The sequence below is a fragment of the Onychostoma macrolepis genome, chromosome 06 (assembly GCF_012432095.1).
Source record: "Onychostoma macrolepis isolate SWU-2019 chromosome 06, ASM1243209v1, whole genome shotgun sequence".
NCBI classification, from domain to species: Eukaryota; Metazoa; Chordata; class Actinopteri; order Cypriniformes; family Cyprinidae; genus Onychostoma; species Onychostoma macrolepis.
The window spans coordinates 31,132,963-31,158,964 of record NC_081160.1 but is presented as its reverse complement, the minus strand read 5'-3'; the positions used below and the strand labels follow the sequence as shown (position 1 = coordinate 31,158,964).

The following is a 26,002-nucleotide window of genomic DNA, read 5'->3' as shown; positions in this document are numbered from 1 at the left end:
AATTATTATCTGTTTTAGAAATGTTATTTTATTTCAGTAAGCAACATTTCTAATTTTCGATTTTAGAGTTTTCATCTAATATTTATGTATATTGTGTTTTAATTTAGCTTTATTTCAAGTAATTAAAACAATTTTTAGTTTTAGTTCACAACAGCACTTATATGAACTCAAACATATCTCATCAAACAATCATTTTGCAGCTTTGTACTCTTACTTTGACATATATTTCTCATTTGTGTCTGTTCGGTTGTGTCTATTTTTTGATATTTCAGGAGAAACATCTGATACAAAATTGATTCCTATAAGAAACAATACCGATCTCCATTATGTCTCCTCACATATGAAAGGGCAACATCTGAGGAATAAAATTTCCTTTGGGAAATATCGATTCCAGTTTAATCCGGTTTCCTCCACCAATGAATGTGTAAGTTTGAGAGAAGATTCCTCTCTCTGCGCATGAAATGATGCGTGCATGGCTTGAGCCATTGAATCTTTTCTCTCGCTTTGATATAATTCTTAGTAATTGCGTGCAAATGCAAGGAATTTCCCGCAGGCAAACATCATTTCCTCTTGTTAATGGTTTTATATAGGTGATGATTGTTTCTCGAAATGAAAAAGAGCACGTTGACAAACTGTAGATACGTGTGAAGTGGAAAGTAATAGTAATGATTATGAAATAATGGGAAGCAAATGAGCACTTGAACGCCCCCAGACCTCCTCGCTCAGTTCAAAGTACAAAGGCCGGATGCATGGAGCGAGATGTGCATGGCTAATGCTCAGTGACAGCCTCCTTCTTTCTCCTCATGCTATTTCTCCCATTTTCTCATGAATCGGGAATGACCGGTTGAGCAGTTTAGTAACAGAGCTGTAATGGCGAAAATCTGTAACCAGTATTTTACAGATTAGTATTTACGCGCTACTAAGCGAGGAGAAATAGAAACGACTCCCATGCATTTGTTCCGTCGTGTATTTGCATACATGCCACAGAGTTATCAGCCCTCCCTGATGCCGTTTATGGAAAAGCAGGCCGACCCCCTTCACATTCGCTGAAGGCTTGACTTCAATCATCGCCACCGTGTAATAAATTTGGAACAGCCGCATGAAGACATCTCAAGATTACAATGCATCTCTCTCCGCATTTCGAGAAAATTTGTCTATTGCTTTCTCTGTCTCGAATGGAGATGGGATGTTTACGCAGCAGCCGCCTGATTTAGGCATCTCGCATCTTTTGTTTGCATAGGCTGCAACCCTGTTTATCTGAAAGGCGTTCAGATTCATTTTGGAATCTGCTGCTGGAAACAAGTGTGGTTCTTTAATGCGTCTCGTAGAGACCTTGTGCTGCGTTATGGCCGGTTGTAATATTTACAGGCTGAATGATTGTATGAGGGAGGAAATGATGGTGGGCAGTTCGGTCAATTTTTATTTCAGACTTCATAATGTTTCAGGAACGTTCACTTTTGTGATGATGTTTTTATATATTATGTTTTATATTTATTTATTTATTGATTTATTGATTGATTTATTTATTTATTTATATTTATTGTAATAATAATAATTATAATTATTATTATTATTATTCCATGTAATTATTTATTGAACATTTTGGTCATATATTATATTATATTATAATTTCTAATATTATTGTCATTATTCCATTTAATTATTTATTGAACATTTATTTACACTTTTTACCTTTTCACCCATTTTTATCTATTTATTAAATCTAAACTGTATTTATATTCATAAAATGCAATTCAATTTAAAAATTGGAATTAAAAAAAAAATAAATCAGTTTAATGAAAATGTTTAAATCTATTTTTACTAATATATTTATTTGAATCATTTTTATTTTCTTTTTTTTAGCATTTCTACAACCCCCCCAACATATACATTTACAATGAATATACATTTATATTCATTGGTCTTATCAACAAAAAAAGGCTAATGAACTATACTGTACTTTATTTAAGAATTATTGCAATGATAATAATACAATTTATTTAATTACTTATTGAACAGTGTTGTCTTTTTATGCTGTTGTATTGGCCATTTCATAAAAGTAATGCAAAGCTTATTGCTTTAAAGATATAGTTTACAAACAAACAAAAAATTTTTTTTTAATATATACAGTATATATGAATTAAAAACATAATTCCATTAAAGACAAAAGCAGATCTTTTCCATACAATGAAAGTGGATGGAAGCCATATCTCTTCCAATGTAGACTTTTCAATAAATAAAGACTTTGATATCAGTCCTTTCTTCTTTCTTCACATAAAGCTATCATATGTCTCCAGAATGTCATATGAACCACTTGGTTTTTTGGAACCTGACATCCACTTTCATTAAAAAGGAGGAATCAGACAGTCTGCTAACCTTCTCCTTTTGTGTTCCGCAGAAGAAAAAAGTCATACAAGCTTTGGACGGACATGAGGCTGAGCAAATAATGTCAGAATATCTCTCTTTCTTACAAACGACTCCATCCTGTTTCACATTAATTAAATGTCTTGCGGTAACAGTCGGTTTAAAGGCGAGGATTTCCTCATGCAGCGAGTAGAAAAAGAGGTCAAGAGCGTAGCAGTCGGAGTCGAACTGTTTTAAGCACGCAAAGACTTGTTCCATTTACTGGAGGAAGTCAAATGCCGTTTCAGTAGTGTTGCCACTAGAGCATAATCGGAGCTATTTTAGTGCAACCCTCCCACGCATGAGAAATCCAAGGCATCCTCTCCATTTAGTATTCCATGCACGCATTATGTAATGCTCTTTGTGGGAGGGGGATGGGGAGAAAGGGATGAAGAGGAAGAGAGAGGAAGACGCTTGTCCCGTGGCACGTGGACTGTTGTCACAGGGCTTGCACGTATGCACACACGCACCTCAGTGAGTCACTGACAGCGGCTGTCCCATCGAAAGCCCTCAAGATAAGACAACAGATTTCCGCTCCTCCCGTACACAGAGGTGTCAGAATATGTATTATTTACACCTCCTGTACGTACGAGCGCGTGTGGGAAGACCGGCTGATGGTTATTGAATTTAGACGCGTCTCCTTGTAGGAGGAAAGGTGCAATTGCACAAGTCAAAATCTTGTCTTCCCTTGGCATGAGCTGTATTCATGCATGAGTGAGCATTCATTAGTTACAACTAATCAGAGCCCGCTGAACTAAACATGTGCGTGTTTGTTCCCAGAGGAGGGTTTTATACTCTCTTGTTGCTCTTTGTGTAGCTTTAATAGAAGTATCACATTGGTCCCAGATGTTTCTGAGAGTCAAACGAGACAATAGTTTTCATACAAGAAGAGTACAGAGCTATGAAAAATAAATGTGAAAGGCAGCTCAGAGTAGAACGAGCTCTCCATTTGGTCTCAGTGCTGTCTAGGAGAAACAGTTGAGGTATTAAAGAGACTTCATTTGTATTTTCCTTTCACACTGAAGTAATAAAAAAAAATACGTTTTATTTATATAGTGCCTTTCAAATACCCAAGAATGCCTTACATAAGGTAAATAGAAAACATAAACACAGAAATATGCAAGTGAAAGTCATATACATAAAAAAGTCATTGCTCAGACGTTGCACTTTGCAGATGCAAAGATGTCCATATTTTTCATACAATAAGAGTACAGAGCTCAGAAGACTTCAGCAAAGTCTCTATTTGGTCTCTATTTAATCTCAGTGCTGTCTAGGAGAAATTGGTATTAAAGAGAACTCATTTGAGTTTTTCTTTCCTACTGACATATAAAAATGTAATTGCTCAGATGTTGCTCTTTGTGTCTAAGTTCTTTGTTACGTTACGTTGAAATATCAATTTTGTCTCAGATGTGTCTCCTTAAGTGCCTTTTAATAATGTGTCAATGCTGTCTAGGATGATGAATTGAGATATATAAGAGATCTCAGTCATGTATCCTATATGCACAGGTGAAAATGTTATTGCTCAAGCATTGCTCTTTTGCTGCTGTAGTCTAGAGATTTGTTGAAGTTTCAGTGGCGCATTAACTCCTAAAATTCTGAAGGAGCAATAAAACAGATGCAAATGAGTCCATAGTTGACATATAGAGCTATAAAATGAATGTGGAAATTAGTACGGATCATTTGAGAACATGCTGAGACATGTTTGAGTTCATATTGAGATATCTGAGATAAGATTGTAGAGAGAGGGGATACTGGGGTCTTCTTTTCTCAGAAGGCTTCAGCAAAGCCTCCATTTGTTCTCAATTTAATCTCAGTGCAGTCTAGGAGAAACAAATGAGGTATTAAGGAGATCTCATTTGTGTTTTTCTTTCCTGCTGGTAAATGCTCAGATGTTGCTCTTTTGTGGCTCTAGAGGTTGTTTCATTGATAAATCAGCTTTGACTAAAATGCAGAAACAAACACGTCACTAGTTAGCATCCAGTAAGAGTTTACAGTATAAAATGAATGTAAAGAGCAGCTCAGATCATTTGATGAGAAAAGTTTGAGCTCAGAACTCTGGCAAATCTGAGAACAGACTGAGCGCTACTTGAAAGGAGAAACATGTGAGTCTTGTCATCTTTAAAAAAATCTCAAAAGCTGGACATTTAAGCAAAAATGTCCATTTATGCTGTTTAGAAGAAACAAGTGAGCTACTAATGAGATCTCATTTCCGTGCATGGGAATAAAAGAGTTACTGAGTAAGATCTGAAGAAATTAACTTCAAATTTCCCCTCTACCTCTTCACTTTATTTCATCACGAGGGACTTCTTCATCGGAGGAGGGACTTTTTCAGCACAGTAGTCATTTTAATTGAAATCGATTTTGTCTGTGACAAGGCAAAACAGCGAGAATAAATAGCTCGTTGGCTGAGACGAGATGTGCAGAGCCCCAGATTTCTAACAGTGGCCCGTGTCTGGAGTCAAATTGAAAGCAGGCTGTGATATCCTACAGGGAACAGGGTGTCGATGAGACAACACGTCATGCGCAAGTTCCCCTTTCGTCTCGACATCCAAAACCAACTCGGATGCCTCTGCAAATGCACTAGTTGTCACATTTCACCTCTGCTGTTGAACATTTTCCCAGGTCTTTCCTCAAATTACACGCTTGCATTTCATGCTTGCATTTTTGCATTTTCCTCCAGTTTCGATTTCTCACCTTGTCTTTTTTCCACACAGACAAGTGTGGGCATGCATCGCAGATTTCCTTTCTCATGTTGAGGATGTACAGTAACTCTTGTGTGTGGGAAGACAAGCGCTTGCTCTTTTTCTCTCTATCTGTCTCTTTCCCCAAGCGGAAGTAGCAAATAGCAGCATAAAATGGTTGTTCGGCAGCATCGCTGTCAATGTGTCATTGGGAATTGAATGGCCCGCAGTCGGCTTACCTATTAGCGCTCACCTCTAATTGAATTTGGCCAGGCCAATTGAAGCAACAGCTGCGCTTTGAGTTGCTTTTGCTGGTGAATGTGTTGATCACATTTCCATCACATCTGAGGAAGGGAAGCTTGTAGCGATCTGTCTTTTTCTTGCATACAATAGGGCTGTGCATTTTGGTCGGTATTCAACCGATAAATCATGTTTGTTTTTTTTCTGCTGTATTTTTCATTTGTTGCTCTTTGTATCAGACGGACATCTTTTCGACTTTAATACTGCACTACAAACAGCAAACAGAGAGCGTTGATTGTTTTTTTCCAGGCTTTTTCCAATTGCATGGAAAAGAAATTTGTGTTTCTTCCTCGCATTTTCTACCAGCGTTGAGGCATGTGATTAGTTTTGTTGTGTCTGCTTTTGCCTCCGCGTCTTTTTCAGTTTTAAAACTGAGGGTAAATTGAATGCAACCGAGGCGTGTTGAAACGCCCGGGTGTCATTTAGCTGTCTCCATCTCGTTTACTCATAGGGCACATTAGCATAATCCTTCCCACTCTGCATTTATCTAGGAAATGCTTAGGAAAAAAATAACTTTATCAAGCCAAAGAACAGGGGATCACACTGTGAGAGCTTCAAGATGAAGTAATTGAGTCATTTTATTAGCAGCACTATAATAAAAAGCAAAAAATAACGATTGTTTCCAAACACATTTCCAACACTCACCCTTGCCATTCAGACTGTTCCTCGTCTGCCATTGGTCAGCAAATCATGTAGCCCTACCCTAAACTCACACCATTGGACACTCATCAAGTGGCCCTGACCCAGGCTACATTCCACTCCACTTTTAGACATGCACTCGCAAACTTCTCTATGCACTTCCCCTCGGGGGAATCCCTGCTGCCATTTTGAAGTGTATTCCACTTTGCGAAGTGGACGAGGGAAGTTTATATGGACAGACCCTCGACGTAGACTTGATTTTGACCGAGGGAGCGAGTCTGCTCCATAGACTACAATGCAACACGATTGTGACGTCATCGCAGATCGCGTTTAATTTATCCCCACCCTAAAAAACTCTATAATATATGAATGATTTTTTTTTACATTTATTACAGCCCAAGCATACCTATATACATAAAGAATGCTGCACCAAACAAATTCGTAAGGGAAAAAATGTAAACATTAAGCCAACTCTATAGCGGATTCTAACATTCCGATTCAGCCCATTGTCAGGGTTCCGCCAGTAGTGTGCACTCATGCAACGTAATCAAAGATGTACATCTGAACTCACCTTTAGACACTCATTAAGTACTACCTTGCTAGAAAATCCAGCTTTAACTAGTTTCTGATTAATGATTTGTTTTTGTTTTTTATTGAATTATAATCATTAAATTACTCCTAAAAAGAGTATTAAATATTCCAGATCAATTGGTTGATGGGCTTTGCCCCTATTATGGATTTTTGAAAATGACCTTTCATGCAGTGTGTAACACAGCTCTAAGTGAATGAAAACATCCTGCAAAGTTTTAAATCTGAAAGTGCACTGTGTATAAAGTTATTGTCTCTCAAAAGAAAGAGTTGACTCTGAATCATTGAAACGAGTCATTTTTAAAACGAATCCCAAGCCGTTTTATGCTGACTTCAACATGAAACATTAGCATATTGCCCACCCACTTGCGCACGCAGACCTGGGAAAACATGATTTTCGGGTCATATGATGCTAAAAAAAAACTTTATTTTGTGCATTTGGTGTAATGCAATATGTTTACGTGGTTCGAGGTTCAAAAAACACATTATTTTCCACATACTGTACATTATTGTTGCTCCTCTATGCTCCACCTTTCTGAAATGCGCCGATTTTTACAAAGCTCATTGTTCTGAGAAGCGAGGTGTGCTCTAATTGGCCAGCTATCCAGTGCGTTGTGATTGGCCGAATACCTCAAGCGTGTGACGGAAATGTTACGCCCCTCACCGTATTGTGATGCAGTGATGCACGACGAGACTAAAACAATAAAACCCATTATAAACGAGGCATTTGTTGCATTCAGTGAGGACATAATTACTGATTATAATGACTCATACGGTCTTTTTATGCATTGCATCGCGCCGCGTAAACATAACACCATGTCTGCATTTGTGATCGGAGAATCGGCAAGCAAGCAGTACTCTACACTGTTCAAAACTCGCGTTTAAATAGTCAGTAGCAAATTCTTTAAATATCGAAACGTACTTACAGGCTGTGAGTCAGAAGCACCAGACTGTCCTTGCGACATTGGAATTGCCCCACTTTATAGTGTTCACATCACAGCCATTCATAGTGTTCACATTGTAGGATACTATCTCCCAGGATCAGGAAACAGTCCTCCGTAAAATGCGCTGCACACACTCGAATATTTGCATTGTACTGTTCTGGAACAGTGTTGTAAATATAACTTAAATTTTTCACTTTTTTAACGTTATTGTGTAATGTTGCTGTTTGAGCACAAACAATATCTGCAAAGTTGCAGCGCTGAAAGTTCAATGCAAACAGAGATATCGTCTTTTAAAATTCTGGAAGTTTAATGCCTACAAAAACAGCTGGTAAGGGACTACAACGAGCTACTTCCCAGGTCCGATACGTCATGGACCCAGATAAACCCTGCCCTCAGGAACATGTAATGAAGGGGGCGAGGCCATGCTGTGCTGCTTTAGAGAAGAGGAAGAGAAAACTAGGGGTGCATGTAAAAATCTATTCATATATGAATCGCGATTCTGTCTTCTAACGATTCTTATGGATTCACAAGTTTCAAAATCAATGTTCTAAAACAGCCGTTCTTAATACTGTTCCTCACGTCACCCTGCTCTGCATCTCTCTCTCTCATTCAGATCGTCAGATCAGCTCCAACAAACTGTTCCAATTATACATTTTCACATAGCAATGAGAAGCGTTATACATGGGCGCGTGTGCGGTTGCCGTACTGTATTAAAGCTTTAATCAGAATAAAACTGTATATTAAAATCTAACATAAGCAGTAGCATAATAACAGCGTATCTAAAAGTATGAGACAACAAACAAACAAACAAACATACCATTAAGAGCCGTGCTTGCACAGGTTCTGCGCGATCCTCTTCACTAATATGCTCTGTGGCTCAATCGGGCTCAAATTGATAAGCAATATAGACGACGCCATTGTTTACAATACAACCGGAGCACATGCCACTGAGCTGAGGGGCGAGACATTCAGACTTAGTTCACACTGCAGGTCTTAATGCTCAGATCGGATTTTTTGCTGAAATCCGATTTTTTTGCGCTGTTGTTCACACCGTGACGTAGACATGTGGGGGCGTGTTTGAATGAGCCGTTTTAGGAAAGTGTGGCAGAGTCTTAACTTTTATAAAGAATATCTCTTTGGGTTTGAGACTTTAAAGGGGTCATATGATGCGATTTCAAGTTTTCCTTTCTCTTTGGAGTGTTACAACCTGTTTGTGCATAGATAAGATACCTGAAGTTGGAAAGACTAAAGTCTCAAAACCAAAGAGATATTCTTTATAAAAGTTAAGACTCGAGTACGCTCTCCTAAAACGGCTCATTTAAACACACCCCCACATGTCTACGTCACTGTGTAGGGAGATTTGCAAAACACCGCCCAAACGTATACGCAATGAAAGAGGGCGGGACTTTTATTCTCACTGTAGTATTGTTGCTGCCGCCGGCGCCATGTCCTGGAGACGTTGTGTTTCGTTGTGAAAGCGAAACTACTTTGTTTGGGCTTCCAAAAGAGGACACAGCTAGAAATCAGTGGTTAAGTTGTATTTACAACACTGTTCCAGAACAGTTCAACGCAACTATTCGAGTGTGTGCAGCACATTTTACGGAGGACTATTTCCTGAACCTGGGAGTAGCCTGCCAGCTAATGTTATGCTCAAAGACTGTTTCTATAAAGTGAGGCAATTCCAACTTTGCAAGGACAGTCTGTCACTTCTGACTCACAGCCTGTAAGTATGTTTTCATATTTAAAGAATTTGCCACTGACTATTCAAATGCGAGTTTTGAGCAGTGTAGAGTAGTGCTTGTTGTTTGTCGTTTCTCCGATCACAAATGCAGACACGGTAATGTTTACATCGCGACGCGTAAAAATACAGTAGGCTATAAGTCATTATAATCAGTAATTATGTCCCCACTGGATGCAACAAATGCCTCATTTGTAATGGATGGTCGTCGCGCCGGGACACGGCATCACAATACGGTGAGGGGCGTAACATTTCCGTCTCACGCTTGAGGTATTCGGCCAATCACAACGCACTGGATAGCTGGCCAATCAGAACACGCCTCACTTCTCAGCACGATGAGCTTTGTAAAAATCGGCGCGTTTCAGAAAGGCGGGGCATAGAGGAGCAACAAATAATGTACAGTATGTGGAAAATAATGTGTTTTTTGAACCGTAGACCACATAAATACATTGCATTACACCAAATACACAAAATAAAGTTCTTTTTAGCAACGTCATATGACTCCTTTTAATCTTTTCAACTTTACAGATCTTATCTATGCACAAACAGCTTGTAACACTCCAAAGACAAAGGAAAACATGAAATCGCATCATATGGACCCTTTAAATGAAATCAACCAATCACTGCAGATTAGCGTCACGCAAAGGAGGGGTTTGGAAAAATGAATCGTTGAGCAAATCGTTTGGGAGTCGTTGAGCAAATAAGGTAAAAATAAATGCATATTATAAGAAAATTAAAGTGTTTTTTGACCTTGCATGCAAGTCAACCTGTTGTTGGGGACTCCCAAAACCAAAATATGAACCTTTCATAACCCATAATAGGGACACTTTAAGCTTGTTATTGTTATTGTTAACTAAAGATTAAAACTATTAAAAATAGTTTTCATTTATTGAAATAAATCCTAAATAAATTAAATTATAATTAGATAAAAAACTGGACCTTAAATGTAAAAATTAGAAAGATTTCCTTGGAAATTAACTGAAATAAAACAAAACAAGTTGAAGTTGAAGTACTAAAACTATTAAATATGAAATAAAAATAAAATAAAGCTTAGTAAATATGTTAGAATAACAAAAAAGGAGCAAAATCGACAAAAACACATAATGACAAAATTACAAAAAATAATTAATTCAAAATATTAATAAATACTAATTTATGGGATCATGGGATCAAGGTTGATCCTTTAGATCATATTGATGAAGCTGGTGGGCCACCTTCAACAGGTAAAACCTTTTTTTTCCATGAGCATATTGGACAAATTTTGAATTTTAGACTTTTATTCCCAGTATGCAACATAAATACCAATCTTGTTGAAGATACCATTTGTGAAGTGTGACATCAGTCACATGTGTGGGATAAATCAATCCTTCAGGACTCTGTAAGAGGCTTAGCATTGGTTGCATTGATTGGGCGTCTCGGGTGGTTCTTGTGGCGCTCTTGACAGTCTTGCTTTGTAATGTTGTTGGGCAAATATGCTTGGCTGTGAAATTAGATTAAGAAACTGGTGTGTTTCACATGGACACATCGGATGAGCGGTTGCCAACATCTGCCTGGGATTGTCTCTGCGAATGATTTCATAGAACTGTAGCTTTGCTGTGACATGAAGGGCAGAGGCAATTTAGCCTGCTTTGTATAGCCTGAGTGCTAATGCATGTCATTAAAATGCAATATTTTCCTGAAAGCCAGAGCTTCGCTCAGCAAGCGCTTCTTGTCTATTCTGTTATTTAAGACAGTCATGGTAGAATTTGTTGAGGTGTTTTACATTTGTTTTATTTTATTCGATTTTTTTTCCCCGCAGTACATCAATACTAAGCAGTCAGGGTTGTTGCTAAGGTTTTTTGGAGTGATTTTTCTTACCGTTGCTTGGGTTTTCTTGGTGGTTGCTAGGTGGTAACATTTTTAAACAAATTACATTTATTATTGTAATTATTACTTAAAATATATTAAATATTGTTTGTTTAACCACAAATAAGAAAACAAGTATGCACCAATATTGCAATTGTGGCCAGTACAGATATACCAATACTTTTTTTGTATGTAGTTTACCCAAAAATGAATACATTTTTTAGTGAATTGTCCTTTAAAAGGGATTTTTATTTATTTATTTTTTTATAAAAGGCCGCATTGGCTGATATGGCATTGATATTTTATGCATCCCTGTTCATATTCATCAAGAAACCATTCTTTGGATGTTTTTTAAGCATCCATCATTCATCAAAATAATTTCTTTGCCTCTCATTGCAATAGATTGTGGTTATAGAGGAGAACACAATGTTGCTGAGATACTAGCAAATATTCATTAGAGCGTGAAACAAGTGATATATGCAGAAGTCATCAGTGCAGAAAGTGCATTTAGTATTGAACACATGTAGAAGCAAGTTCTGTGCTTGTTAGAGTACAGATTGTGTGTGCTCATAAATGTGAGTCATTATTAATCAAGCGCTTGTTATGTGGTGGATACTTCTATGTGACTCTAAAATATTGAATTCATTCTCGTTCCCAGTGCCATGCAGGGTGTTGTATGTTGGTAATGCATGTCAGACTCAACACTGAACACGTCTGTGCAGTAAAGCTGTTCTGATGTTTATAGATTCTTGTGATAATGGACATCTCTCTCTCTCTCTCTCTCTCTCTCAGTGATTGATGTATGTTCTGACTATAGAGGGCACTGCAGACAAATACAGCTCAGCTCTCTTTTGTGAGGAGGATTGGGTTTTTTGGATTTAAGGAGAGCATGGATACCTTTAGATCTTCTGCAAATGAAATGGCACTCAGTTTATGGCCCAAGTCTAGAAGGTCCTTCAGTGGTATTTAACTGTTCAGTTTTTGTCGTCTCAGCCTAATAATTGTACTTCCCTTTTAATATTTTTGATCTTTTGCTACTTTTTTTGACAGGGATATTAAAGTGACCACAGCATACACTGAGGAAGTGGGGCTGAGAGGTATCATAAGCAAAATTTATACACTTTTCATGGATAAAAATAAGTCCTACCATATTTTCCCCTCATTAAATATCCAGTTTCACTTGAACATATACTACTTTTCAAAGGTTTCACATCAGTAAGATTTTTTTTTAAAGAAATGAATACTTTTATTCAGTGGTAAAACATGAAAATGATCAAAAGTAACAGTAAAAACCATTTATTTCAGGTTTCTATTTCAAGTAAATGCTGTTTTCTTCTATTCATCAAAAATCCTGAAAAATAAAATGCATAACGGTTTCCACAAAAATATGAAGCAGCACAACTGTTTTCAACATTGATAATAATCAGAAATGTTTCTTGAGCAGCAAATCAGCATATTAGAATGATTTCTGAAGAATCATGTGACACTGAAGACTGGATTAATGCTGAAAATTCAGTGCTGCATCACAGCAGTCAATTACACTTTACAATATATTCACATATTATAACAGTTATTTAAAATTGTAAAAAAATATTTCACAATATTAATGTTTTTACTGTAATTTTTATCAAATAAATGCAGCTTTAAAGGGCATAACAGACTTCATTCAAAACATTAAAAATTATTAGTGTTTGACATTACAAAAAAGAAATGGGTTGCGAAAGTCATTTCATGTTGACTTTAATCTAAATCATTAAGATGCAAGAACCACGAAGTCCACAGTTCAACCTTTATTAGAGTTCACAGACTCTTGCGTTCAAAAGCAGTTCAGTTCATTTCTATATTATTCACATTATAACAGAACATGCAGGTGAATCAGGACAGTCTGGATCCTGCAGTTGAATATGTGCTGGTTTTGCCGTCTGATGACCTGTGTGTGTGTGTGTGTGTGTGTGTGTGTGTTTGTCTGATAAGGGCTGGTGTCAGTGGAGTGGAAGAGGCCAGTCTGGCGGTTCTGAACCCAACAGAGTGTAAAAGAACAGCATGTTGTTTTTCAGAATGGACGGAGAGAACAGACAGAGAGGAAGTCCAGGTACGAGGGAAGAGAACACAGATAAGACGCTACAGCAGCGTTTCAGCGGTTTCACAAAGACACATACATTTAAGCCCATTACAAATACAAATTGGATTGCTTAATGCATAGAGTCAATAATGCGTGGCATGATTATATTTATGCATGATATGATCGTTTGCATTAACAAAATGTGTTCTAGGTGGTTGCTATGGTATTCTAGGAGGTTGTTAGGGTTGTTTTTGGTGGATTATAGGGTGGTTATTTGCTTGCTTAAGTCAAAAGCTAGCTCTAGTGTTTCTCAGGAGTAGTAAAGTGACCTTCGTTCATCTTCGGAACACAAATTAAGATATTTTTGATGCATCCCGTGAGCTCTCTGACCCTCCCATAGACAGCAAGGATCCTAACACGATCAAGGTCCAGAAATGTAGCAAGGACATCGTTAAAATAATCCATGTGACATCAGTTGTGACATCAACCGTAATTTTACAAAGTGATTGTATTTCGTTTCGTTAATTTAGAAAAACGTTTGGAGCATTTTTTTATTCGTTAAATGTAAGTTTTTGTTTTTTAAAGTAACGACCAAGCGGCAGCGGCAGCGGCAGACAAGAGCTGATCATAGCCTATGTTTGATCAATTTAGCCTTGTCAAATCATCACGACTTGTCTAAAATTAAATCTATAGTTATAAAACAGCTCCACAATGTTAGTTTAAATGCTTAACCTGGATAAATGTGCACTGACGCATATCCAGTCGTTCGTGCAGAGAGTGGAAGCTGAAGCGCACTTTACAGGACGCGCCAGAGCGATCACTTGCATTGGAAACATTTCAAAATACATTGTCAATTTTGCTCATAAAGGTAAGAGTAATAGGCTATATTGTTCGGAACTGTAAAGGGTCTACTTTTATTTGTGTGCACTCAAAATATCAACAAAACGTGCTTTTTATAAATAAAGGGGAAAAAAGCAGTTTTGGTTTTGAGCAGGAGCGCTTCTGAAAAACCGAAACACAGCAAATACTTGCCTCACTGACTTGATAAATATAGTATCTATTCACCTTTTTCTTCAACACAGAAGTGAGCCTATGGGTGAGACTTCCGGTTCATTAGCCGCTATAGGTAAATAACAAGAAGAATAACAATGTGCCGTAAACGGTAAAACTATTTGCACTATAAACCAGTGTGTTCATAATTAAGATAATACATTAAAATAATATGGTAAGACACACCAATTTTCAATATCAAGCAGCAAAACAAACAGTTTTGCACTGCTAAAAATAGCTGGATGCGGATGAGACCGGAAGCTAGACCCATAGAATTTACAAATGGCTGCACCTATTTTTACGGCAAGAAAAAGGTGGAAAGAAAGCTTTGAATTACTACTTTAAAACGAAATAATTCCAATCGAAAACAAAAATCCCTAAAGATGCATTTCTCTCTAAAGGCACATCCAATGAGGAGACTGCGAGTCAGGATCATCATCAAATGCATGGATGATCCAAAATGCAGCTTTTCCCGAAGCATTGGGAACTTTTAGTAACACCCCATGCTCCAACTTCTCCCTGATGCTCTGCATGGTCACCTATGCGTGCAAATATTGCGTATTGCGTAGGCGATGTGTAATATTTATAATATAATCAGTATTTCATACAGTAGCCATGTTTGCTTTGCACGTGTATGGGCACAGTAAAAGGAGATAAGCTAAATGAGCCCGAGCCCGATCTGTGAAAAACCCGACGGGCTTGCAGACCTCTACGTTGTTTACGTATGTGATATTCTTCAAAATGGCACTATAGGGTGACGCGGAGGAGCCGAATTGTTAAATAAAGTTATTTTTGTTTTCTTTGCTCACAAAAAGTATTCTCGTAGCTTTGTAAAATTACGGTTGAACTCCTGATGTCACATGGATTATTTTAACGATGTCCTTGCTACGTTTCTGGACCTTGATCGTGTTAGGATCCTTGCTGTCTATAGGAGGGTCAGAGAGCTCTCGGAATTCATCAAAAATATCTTAATTTGTGTTCCGAAGATGAATGAAGGTCTTACAGGTTTGGAGCGACATGAGGGTGAGTAATTAATGACAGAATTTTTCATTTTTGGGTGAGCTATCCCTTTAATACTACTGATAAATATTAGTATTGATAAGTACTATTGATATGTGTTTGTTTGTTCGTTTGTTTTTTTATTTCGCGTTTAAATAATTTCTGTGTGTTTTATTTCTCCCCGAACTGGCTTTGTGTGCGTCCGTGAGTCTGTGCGCTGAGATGAGGAAACACCTCCCTGCTTATAACATGCATTTGAAAAAGCAACACACGCCAAACGTCTTCCCTTGTATTTACTTGTAATGAGAGGCATTTCTAAACCTGCTGTCCAACAAAAGAGAACATTTTGTTTTTACTCCACAACATAAGTTGAGTGTTTTACATAACTTCCTTTTGTGATCTAAAGTGGCTTCTTATCACAGATTGAGGTGGTAAATATATAAATATATTCTATACTGTACAAAAGTTGTTGTTTTTTTTAATAGCATTTTATTTTGCAATATATAAAATAAAATAAAATAAATACATAAAAATACTCTGATGCGCCAAGCCATCAGAGCCTAACCTAACAAAAAACAGTGGTTAAAGGTGTGTGTGTGTGTGTGGCTGAGTGCAGACCTGCTAATATTTAATATTAAAGCTTACAATTTTACATTATCCATTAAGGAGGCTTCAGGTAATAATGTAGCTATCTAGGAATGTATTTTAACATTTATGTGTTGGCCATATTCACTTTTTTTTTTCAACATTATGCCACAATGTTGTGGATTGAGCTCAACCCTTGTCCACTGCAGGTAAACAACCTTAGATTTGACATGCATGAAGCACATGAGGCGTGAAATTCAATGTGAAGGTGCGTCCCGCAGGGGAAAGTTCATCAGCGGGGAGACGAGGACGGATCTAGAGTCCATCTAGAGGTTCCTCCCCGCTCCAGATCTTTAGTCAGACCCGTGATGTGAAAAGGAGAGAAACCGACAGGGTGACAGATAGAAGGAGGACTAAACTGAGAAGAAGGGCTCAAAACGGGAAGGAGGATGTCAAAAAAGAGAAGCGTCTCTTTAGAAGCCTGCAGCTCACTATATTGGAGAGGAGTGCTGTTGCCAGGGCAACCAGCGGGACCGTGATTGGTATTTGGAGCAGTGCTCCAGTGGAATCGCTGCAGAAGATTTGATGTTCGGCTCACATCTGGCCTCCACAAATACCTTACGTCTCTTTTCCCGTTTTCCTGAGACACTGCCTGTGTCTTCATTATAGACTGCACCATCCCCTTACCGTCAAACACCCTGGGGACGGCGGCCAATCAGCTTTCATTGCCTGGCTCTTGTTCTGCGTGAGTCGCTGGCTGTCGTTTAGCGTGTATCAGATGCTCTGTTGTCTTCCCTTCTGCATCTTCACCTTCAGTACTGTAGCGATGATCACTCCCATGTCACGCTTACATGTGCGGTTCTTGCACTGCATTTACACCATCAGACTAGATTCTGGCACAGATCTGATATTTCGACATGCATGTGTTTGTCTTGTCTGTTTACATACACTGGAAACTGTTCACTAACACTGACCGGTGAGTTTGAAAGGAAGATATGAACTACTACTACTACTTCTAATAATAATAATCATAATAATTTTATAATAATAGTACTGCTACAAATACAATTAAGATTATTTTTATTGTTTATTATTATTAGTAGTAGTAGTCATTGTTCCATTTATAATAATAGCAATAATAATAAGAAGAATAGTTTTCCATTGAAAAGTTGATTATTCACCATTTTTAGCATTAAGTTTCATAATAATGTTTCAAACAATAATTATTGTATTATTATTAGTAGTAGTAAAAGTAGAATTAGTAGCAGTCATTTTTATTATCATACAAATAATGCAAATAATTTGGAACTTTTTGTTTATTATTATTATTAGTCTTTTTTCCCTTGTAAAAGTTGATTATTCATTATTTGTACCATTAAGTCTATAATAACAATAATAATAACAATTATTTTTATTATAGTCATTTGTTATAATAAAAATACTACTAATAATATTACTAATAACTGTTAGAATGGTCATTGAAAAATATATTATTATTATTATTATTATTATTGCATTCAAAAATTGAATAATAATAAAATAATTTGTATCTGTTGAAAAAAATTGGATTGGACCAATTTTAGTGTTGTTTAAGTCTAATAATAACAATAATCATTATAATAATTATTGTAGTTTTAGTAGTGTTTGTTGTGCGATAGACTGCAACATTTTGAAAAATGAATACATATAATATTCATCGCTGTCAGTCTTATTACTTATTTGCCAGGAATGGTACTTGTGTGTTTTCATGTCATGTTGCTCATTTGCAGTGTGGTAACCTGTCTGAAAACAATCATTAGTGGTGTTTGCTTAGGCTCGCATTACTTTACCATTTGCTCAAATCTGGGTGCTTTTATTGGCCTTCTGCGTACACAAAAGAGAGGCACTTCCCTACAATCTGTGTACTAAATGTATTGTGTACAAGGCAAAAAAAAGGCTTATTTTGCTTATGTTTAGACATCTGTGAGAGAATGAGATGCAGCGGGCTCAGACTCATCCATGCTGCGATGCCCAACCACAACCACTGCCGCAGGCACAGGAAGACACAACATGCAAATGTGGATCCTTGTTTTTATTCCAGCTCTTTAAAAAGAATACTAAACTACAGCATCTGGTGCAGTTTTACATTATTCTTCATCCAGATCTGCAGTGGCAGCTTGAGGTCGTACATATTTATTTATTTGTTTGTTTGTTTATTTATTTATTTACATTACATTTAGTCATTTAGCAGATGCTTTTATCCAAAGTGACTTAGAAATGAGGACAATGGAAGCAATCAAAATCAACTAAAGAGCAATGATATGCAAGTGTTAAAACAAGTCTCATTTAGCTTAACGCAGTACATGTTACAAGTTTGTTTTTGTTTTATTATATAATAAATAAAAATTTAGCACAATGGCTATATGTTTTATAATAATAATAATATATATTTTTAAAAGTTTGATTGATTTATATATATATATATATATATATATATATATATATATATATATATATATATATATATATATTTAAATATATAAATAAAAGTTTTTGTTTACGTAAAATTTGTATGTGTACTGTTTATTTATTATGTGTATATAAATTGTGTATATACATTTATATATTTATGTTATTATATTTCATATTTTATATATATATATATATTTAATACATAAACATACCATATTTTTCTTAAATATATACATGCATGTGTTTTATTTATTTATGCATAATAAATATACACAGTACACACTCATATATTATGTAAACAAAAACTTATTTTGGATGCGATTAATCACGATTATATATATTTAAATATATATACAGTATATATATATATATATATATATATATATATATATATATATATATATATATACTGTATATATAAAACACGATATAGTGTTATTTAAATAAATTAGGTATCTGTTAAGCCAGTTGCATAAATGTATAAAATAATAGTCATGCAACATTTTCATAAAATCCATTTCTCAGAGTAACTTAGAAATTATAAGCCTTAAGCCTTAAATTATAATCAGTTTTTTCAGGAGTGATTGCAACTTATTATGTGAGCATTTCACAGATTCTGGACAATACTTTATTGTAATAGTCCACATGTGATTTAAGTGCTGTCAGGTTTTAGCATGAAGGCGGTTCATTCTTTTGAACAGGTCCTTGAAGTGGACTAGAATGTCTCAGAGGCCCTTCAGACGTCACATCACAGAGCTTATAAAGCCATCTAAACCTCAAAGCTCTCTGAGTCACTCAGTTAACAATATTTCTAAATATAATAGTCTCAAATTGTCAGATCATTGACAGCTCGACCACTAAAGCATCATAAAGCCATCATAAATGTCATTATGAACATTCATCCAGGTTAATGCTGCAGTTTTCCGTATGCTGCTCTTTTTATTTCAGTCGTATTGCTAACTAGATCTTTTCAACTGCTGCAGAAAATCTGAGAATTGTTTGATTGTGCAAAAGTCAGTGTTGTGGAAGGTTACCAGGGTGGTTGCTATGCAGTTGCTAAGGGACTTTTGCACACTGGACACACATATATCTTTAAGACGTCTGTTGAGGAGCAGATCATCTGAACAGCCTTGCATTTTAATAATTGTTGTGCATGTAAAACTGGTTAGGTTTGCTGTGCGGTTGCTAGGGAGTTCTGGGTGTTTGCTAGGGTTGCTTCGGGTGGTTATTTATCTTTTGACTTATTTTATTTCTTTTTTTATTATGATTTTATTTTATAGGGCTGTTTTGGGTGGTTATTTGATGACTCAAGTCAAAAGAGGCGACTCTGAACTCTCAGGGATTTTCTGGTTTGTAGAAATAGCTCAAGTCCTTTCTTCAAAACTAGCTTTAGTGTTTTTCAGCAGTTGTAATAGTGATGTTTTTAGTTCCTTAGCAATGTTATTTCGCAGAAAGCATCGAAACTGAAAGCTTAAGAGCAATGCATTCACTTCCGTCTACAGAAGTCATATTTCTCAGAATCCGTCAGCCTTATGTGTGAACTATAAACAGACGGCCTACCCATTAGATAGAATTCACTTTGCACTCAGCGTGGTGTTTTATTCACAAGTGCATCGCAGCCTGTCTATCGGAAAACATGAAGCTGTAAATGTGAAGTAGTGCATTAAATAACGTATGCTTGCTTAATGCACTTAATGGAACGGATGAGTACGACTGGTGAATCCTATTTACAGACACCGGTTTCATAACATTCCCACTTAACCTGTTTCTTCGCAGTAATGGCTATTTCTGTGGTGGGAGAGACCGCAGGGTCACAGTCCGTCAACACATCTCCTCCGTCACCTGAGGGAAATCAAGCGGCCATTTCTAGGTTGGCTTTTGGTGAAAGATAGGGTAATTGTTTCTCTGCTTTGTTTTATAAGAAACATTTCAGTATTGAGAGCTCCAAGTGTATTGTACTGTCAACTTTTGTATAGTAGTGCTAGTCATAATTTTAACACCAGGCATGCATCAAAAGGATTTTTTTTTTTTTTTCTTCCTGTTTCAAAAACTAATGCAAAGCAACGGACTGTAATGTATAGAGGAATGAATTGCCATCAGACATTACATGTTTTTTACTGAGCAAAATGAGGTTTAAAAAATCGTTAAAGAAATATTTAATGGTGCAGTACGAAGTAAATTGTTGATTTTGATGTTATGAATGAAATTTGGGTTTGTATGTTTTATTGTATTGGTTTTTATTGTTATGGATTCATGTAATTTTTTTATATATTTATTTATTTTATTTACTTGTTGGACCCCAGGAAGAATAGCCACTACCATGGGGATCCAAATAAACAAATATATATAAATTTAGTTTCTCTCTCTGTAACCCCCATCCTCACAGATCCACCAGTCTGTTACTTATTTTTTGCTCTTGTTCTCACACATTCCTGCACATTTGCACCTTAGCTTATTCAACGTGCCATTTGCCAAGATGGCTGCTTGGATGTCTGTTGTTATGCGAGATTCAATGTAACCCAAAGTGTTTCCATTGGCTCAAAGAAACTAATTTTGGCTTCATGATTTGTGTTTGAAACTAAACCAAATATGTGGCTAAAAAGTATATTTCTCCTTTTATTGTCATAAATTGACCTTGTATTCTGATGAAATAAGCTTTTAATGTAAGCGACATGAATTGCTTATCAAATTTTCCCTGTGTGTTGCCTTTGTTGTCACTGTATGACAAATGGATATATATATTTTTTTTTATTTAAAAGCGGTTGTCAAAGGGTATTTATAATTTTAGGCACCATATTCATTCATTCCTTCATTCATTCATTCATCCATATATTTAATTTATTTTTCATTCATTTATTCATTCAGTTTTGTTTTATTTTATTTACTTTTTTGTTTTGTTTGTTATTTTATTTCCTTATGTTCCGTCACATCAGCTTCTTATTGCAGAGAGAAAAATCAATTTGCTAGCAGGACAATATCCCGTATTTTTATTACTCCTCCTTTCTTTCTGTCTCTTAGCTTTTGAATGGGAGGCATCTAAGAGAAGCCTATTGAGCGTAATAGACTTTTCTTTAGCCTTACTCGTCTTCTCTGAGGCCAGTGACTCCGGCTGCGTGTTTTCACAAAGCGCAGCTGATGGCGGCCTCTTATCAGCGAGCCCAAGGCGCGAGCTCTTTCTGAGACATAAGCTGTGCGAGTGCTTGTGTAAACCAAACCCACAGCTACATTTCTCACACACACACACACACACACACACACACACACACACACACACACATACATGCCCTCAGTGACCAGAGATGATTGCCCAGCCACATTTAGCTGCTAAACACCAGGCATTCACCCTTAGAGTGAAGAAAAATACCCTTTTTCTAGTGCAAAATACTACTTGGTGCACCAAGTTTTACACCTAAAGAAACAGAATAGACATTGTTAATAATTCTGTCAGGACCACTATCGTCAAAGATGATTGACAATTAGCATACAGTTTGGATACAGCCTAGCATGGATGAGAGCAGGGAGAGAAGTGATAACTTATAACTTATATTATTTATACATACATTTTTGCATGCATACAAGCTGGTCCAAAAAAAGTTATTTTATTTAAAAATGCAGCTTTTTCCTTGTTGCACCAAGCTGTATAGCTAAACAAAAGAAATTATTAATAAAATTATTATTTGTGTATTTCAGTTTTTGCATGCATACAAGGTGGTCCAAGTGAAAAGAAAATCTATTTTATTTAAAAACACCTTTTTTTCAGTGCAAAATCTACTTGGTGCAACAAGTTGTACAAGCATATAAGCTGTTCCAAGCTAAAAACAATACAAAACAAAAGCTAATAAAAGCAAATTTGAGCTAATGATGCAATATCCATTTTAGTTTAGTCTATTAGATTGGTTCCCTACTAAGGGTCAGTATGTAACAAAGTCTCCATTTCCAGTAAAGCAGCGTTGTCTATTGTCGTGATGATGCAGTAATGCGTCGTAGTGTGTGTGTGTGTGTGTGTGTGTGTGTGTGTGTGTGTGTGTTCAGAAGCAGATCTGTGTGTAGTGAAGCGCTGTGGCGTGGCATGTGAGCATAAAGCGCCAGCATCTCTCTTCCAGCCATTCCTTTCCTCACAGTATTATTCATTGATGCGCGATCTGTTGTTTCCTCCGGCTATTTATAAACTCACACAGAGCCTCTGAGAAGCACAGATCTCCAGAGTATATCACCCACCTTGTACCACATCCCCAAAAGTGGGTTAGCAGCCTGTACGCACTTTGCTACAGATTTAGACTTTTTTTGTGTTGTTGTCCTCATTTTGTCTTGTTCTTACTCTGTGTTTTCATATCTTCACTAGGCCTGTTGTAGTGTGAAGCTCACACTATCCTGCTTTTCAGCCCTTCAGTTTAAAAGGTCAGACGTCATTCCTGTTATGCAGAACCTTTTGAACTTTGTAATTTACAAAAAAACATGCCTGTATGATAATATTCCTCTAAAAGTGTGTAGTAGGCTGTAAGAAAAAGTTAACAGGATGAAAAAAATCATTTTTTAAAATGTTTATATTATTATTCAATAATATAATATAATGTAATATAATTATTATATTTTCCAGTTATTTATTCTAAAAGGGTGGAATATTTAGAGGAAGACAAACTCATATAGGCCTACATATCTACACATAAATATAAAATTTAAAAATTTAAAAAGATGCAAAAGTACCTTATGTTGATATGTGGAATATTGTTCATTATTACTTTTCATTATATTTTTGAATAATCATTTGAATATTTATTCACTTGAATATTTATAAATGTTAGGAAAATGTAAATGTAATTTTGTAAATATGTGTGTGTGTATTGTAACGGGTGGAAGAATCACACGACAAGATGAGTGCAATAAATGCCCCGAAGGGTGCGTTTATTGTGCAAATAGTGGCGTGCCGTAGGGTTTCGGTGCTGTGTCTTCGTGCTCCAGGATCTGCTTCTTTGCCGTGCTCCAAGTGCGTGAGTGTCCGGTGTCCATGCGGTGCAGGTGCTTCGGGCTGGCCGGCTAAACGCTGCTCTCTGTGTGGAGAGGGAGAGGAAAGTAAGCGATACTTCAACTGGAGTCATGTCTCACCCAAATGCGCCTCTTGGCGTCTTATATATCCGTCTCGTGATGAGGTTCAGGTGTGGCCGGCCAGCCCAAGTTAATGGCGTGCAGGTGATTCTCCTCCGTTTCCAGGGCGACGCTGATGAGGTCCCGGGACACGCGTCACAGTATATATATATATATACACACACACACACACACATTTTATATATATATATATATATATATATATATATATATATATATATATATTATATAAAATTTGATTTTAAAAGATTAAAAATTATAATTTTTTCTTTCATTCATTCATTCATTTTAAGTGTGAGCATAATAAAATGGTTCTGCACAATAGAAATGCCCCTGAGATATTGTTGTGAGCTCAAGTGTTACAGACATCATATGTTTTTATTTATCATTGTATTATTATTTTTTCCCTACAGTTCTGTGTGTTTGTTTAGAATGCAGTGAGTCATAAAACGTCAAAGGTTTTAACCAACAGCATAAAAACAAGCAAATGCTTCAGTCTGAAAACATATTTCTCAACAATGGAAAAGTAGCAAGATACAACACAGCGGCCGTCCATCTGACGCATGTGTATGTAACATTTACAAAATACTGCAGACCGAATGCAAGAATGAGGTTTTGGGTTCTTAAAGTTACAGTATGTTTTCAATTACATGAACTCTTTTTGCACAAGATCAAGGAAGATTAGATTCCTCATTATATGAGCCTTTAAAACAGGCTGATTATGAGTGTAGTTATGGAGGATATACAGTTCAGAACAAAGCAGACATACATTCACAAGTCATGTATAGTGCCTGTGCACTGCTGGGTTGCCAGAACCTTTGAAATGAATCAGCTGCTAATTCATTTCATGTTAATTAATGCTGCAAAAGAAAATATAAATATGCTAAGCAGGCCACTGGTGTGAAGTCACTGCTTCATTTCAAGTCATCAGAAAACCTGTGAATTGTTTTTCACAATGAGAACAATTCAACTCTTAATCCCACTGCTTTTTTCAGTTCAGCAAGATTATGCATAATATTAGGAATTTGATTTACCTCCACTGTTCTTTTGAAGTCATTCATCTTAATGTTGAGACTATTAAATTGTCTTAGTGTAATTCTTGCATTGATATTTGTCAGTTTTGGAGAAGCTGCACAGTATGTAGAGACTCAAATGAATCTGTGAATCAGTCCGTGACTCCTCAACTCTTGCTCTTAAGCATGCGCAGCTTATTGAACTACTCTTTTGTCATCCGTGTCTCATTAGTACCTGTTCCTCCAGCCGCACCCGTAGGTCCCGAGCTCACCCAGTGCAGTCAGGCAAGACTGAAGGGTCGTGGGAAGATACTGAGACAACAGGCATATCATAACACATGAGGACTGCTGCTGACCTCGGCCTGGCTGCTCGCTGGTAAATTAGTTTAGATTAATGTGCTTTTAATTAGAGTTTGTTCTTACCCTCGTTTGCACAGCAGTTTGACCCGAGCAGATGCTCTCGCCGCAAACACACGTTCTGCTCTCTGCACATGCAAACCCGATTTCCCTCAGATACGCATGTTACACTTTGATGGGTGATCGGTACTGTTAGCTTTTTCTTGCACCATTTATGTATATAAATAAATAATTATTTGAATTTGAATATTTTATGAAAATTAAAAAAAAAGCTTAAATATGCAAGAAGTTTTAATCATTTAAAATAGAATAAAAATTTTGTATGATAACATATTCTTTTGTGGTTCCCTGGACCACAAAACCAGTCTTAAGTGTCAATTTTTTTAAATTAAGATTTATATATCATCTGAAAGCTGAATAAATAAGCTTTCCATTGATGTATGGTTTGTTAGGATCGGACAATATTTGGCCGAGATACAACTATTTTAAAATTTGGAATCTGAGGGAGCAAAAAAATCAAAATATTGAGAAAATCACCTTTAAAGTTGTCCAAATGAAGTTCTTAGCAATGCATATTACTAATCAAAAATGAAGTTTTGATATATTTATGGTAAGAAATTTACTAAATATCTTTATGGAACATGATGATTAAATGTTATTAAAAAGACAAACGTCTTTTGCTGTTATGCAGTGTCTTTAATTCTTTTTGGAGACCCTAATAGGCTCTGATCTTTTGAGAAACAGACCAAAAGCATTTCGATTTTGTTGAGATGTTCAGGATTCAGAGATGTTGTTCGCAGTGTGTGCTTGCCAAGACGCATCATCCCGTAAATCCCCAGGATCCCTTGTCTTACTCATTCAATTTTCACTCGGTGGTCCTGTCCTGATGGAGTCCGGTGGGTTTTGATTGAGCTGATTTGTCGTGACACAGTTTTGTGATGTTTCTGACATGTTCAAACATGTGTACTCTAATAGAATAGAGCAGCCATTGCACTATCCTGTATTTGTCTGCTCTCGATGGCTGAAGTAATGAACAATATCATTCAGTGTGCGTAAATGTCACCGTCTAATTAGAGTTTTATAAATTGAATTATACTGAAATGCATTTTCGTCGCTCTGAGCAATGAAAGCATTACTGTAACTGCTGTCCTGTCTCAGGAGTGCAGCATTCAAGCCACCATTACAACATCTCCAGAATGTGATGGAAACGATCACAGATGTGAGAAAAGAAGAAGAATTGGACA

At 36.5% G+C, this 26,002-nt stretch overlaps 1 protein-coding gene across 5 annotated transcripts in view; it reads left to right on the top strand.

The window, feature by feature from the left end:
- Window positions 1–26,002, top strand: part of slc12a5a (solute carrier family 12 member 5a) — a 166,418-nt gene that overhangs the window by 18,964 nt on the left and 121,452 nt on the right. The window contains exon 1 of one of the 5 annotated variants that reach the window (XM_058779526.1): window positions 13,182–13,230. The exons of the other annotated variants lie outside the window; for them this stretch is intronic. Coding sequence (XP_058635509.1) covers window positions 13,182–13,230 — 49 coding nt within the window. Of the gene's footprint in view, window positions 1–13,181; window positions 13,231–26,002 lie in introns of those variants that run through there. 5 annotated transcript variants of the gene reach the window in all.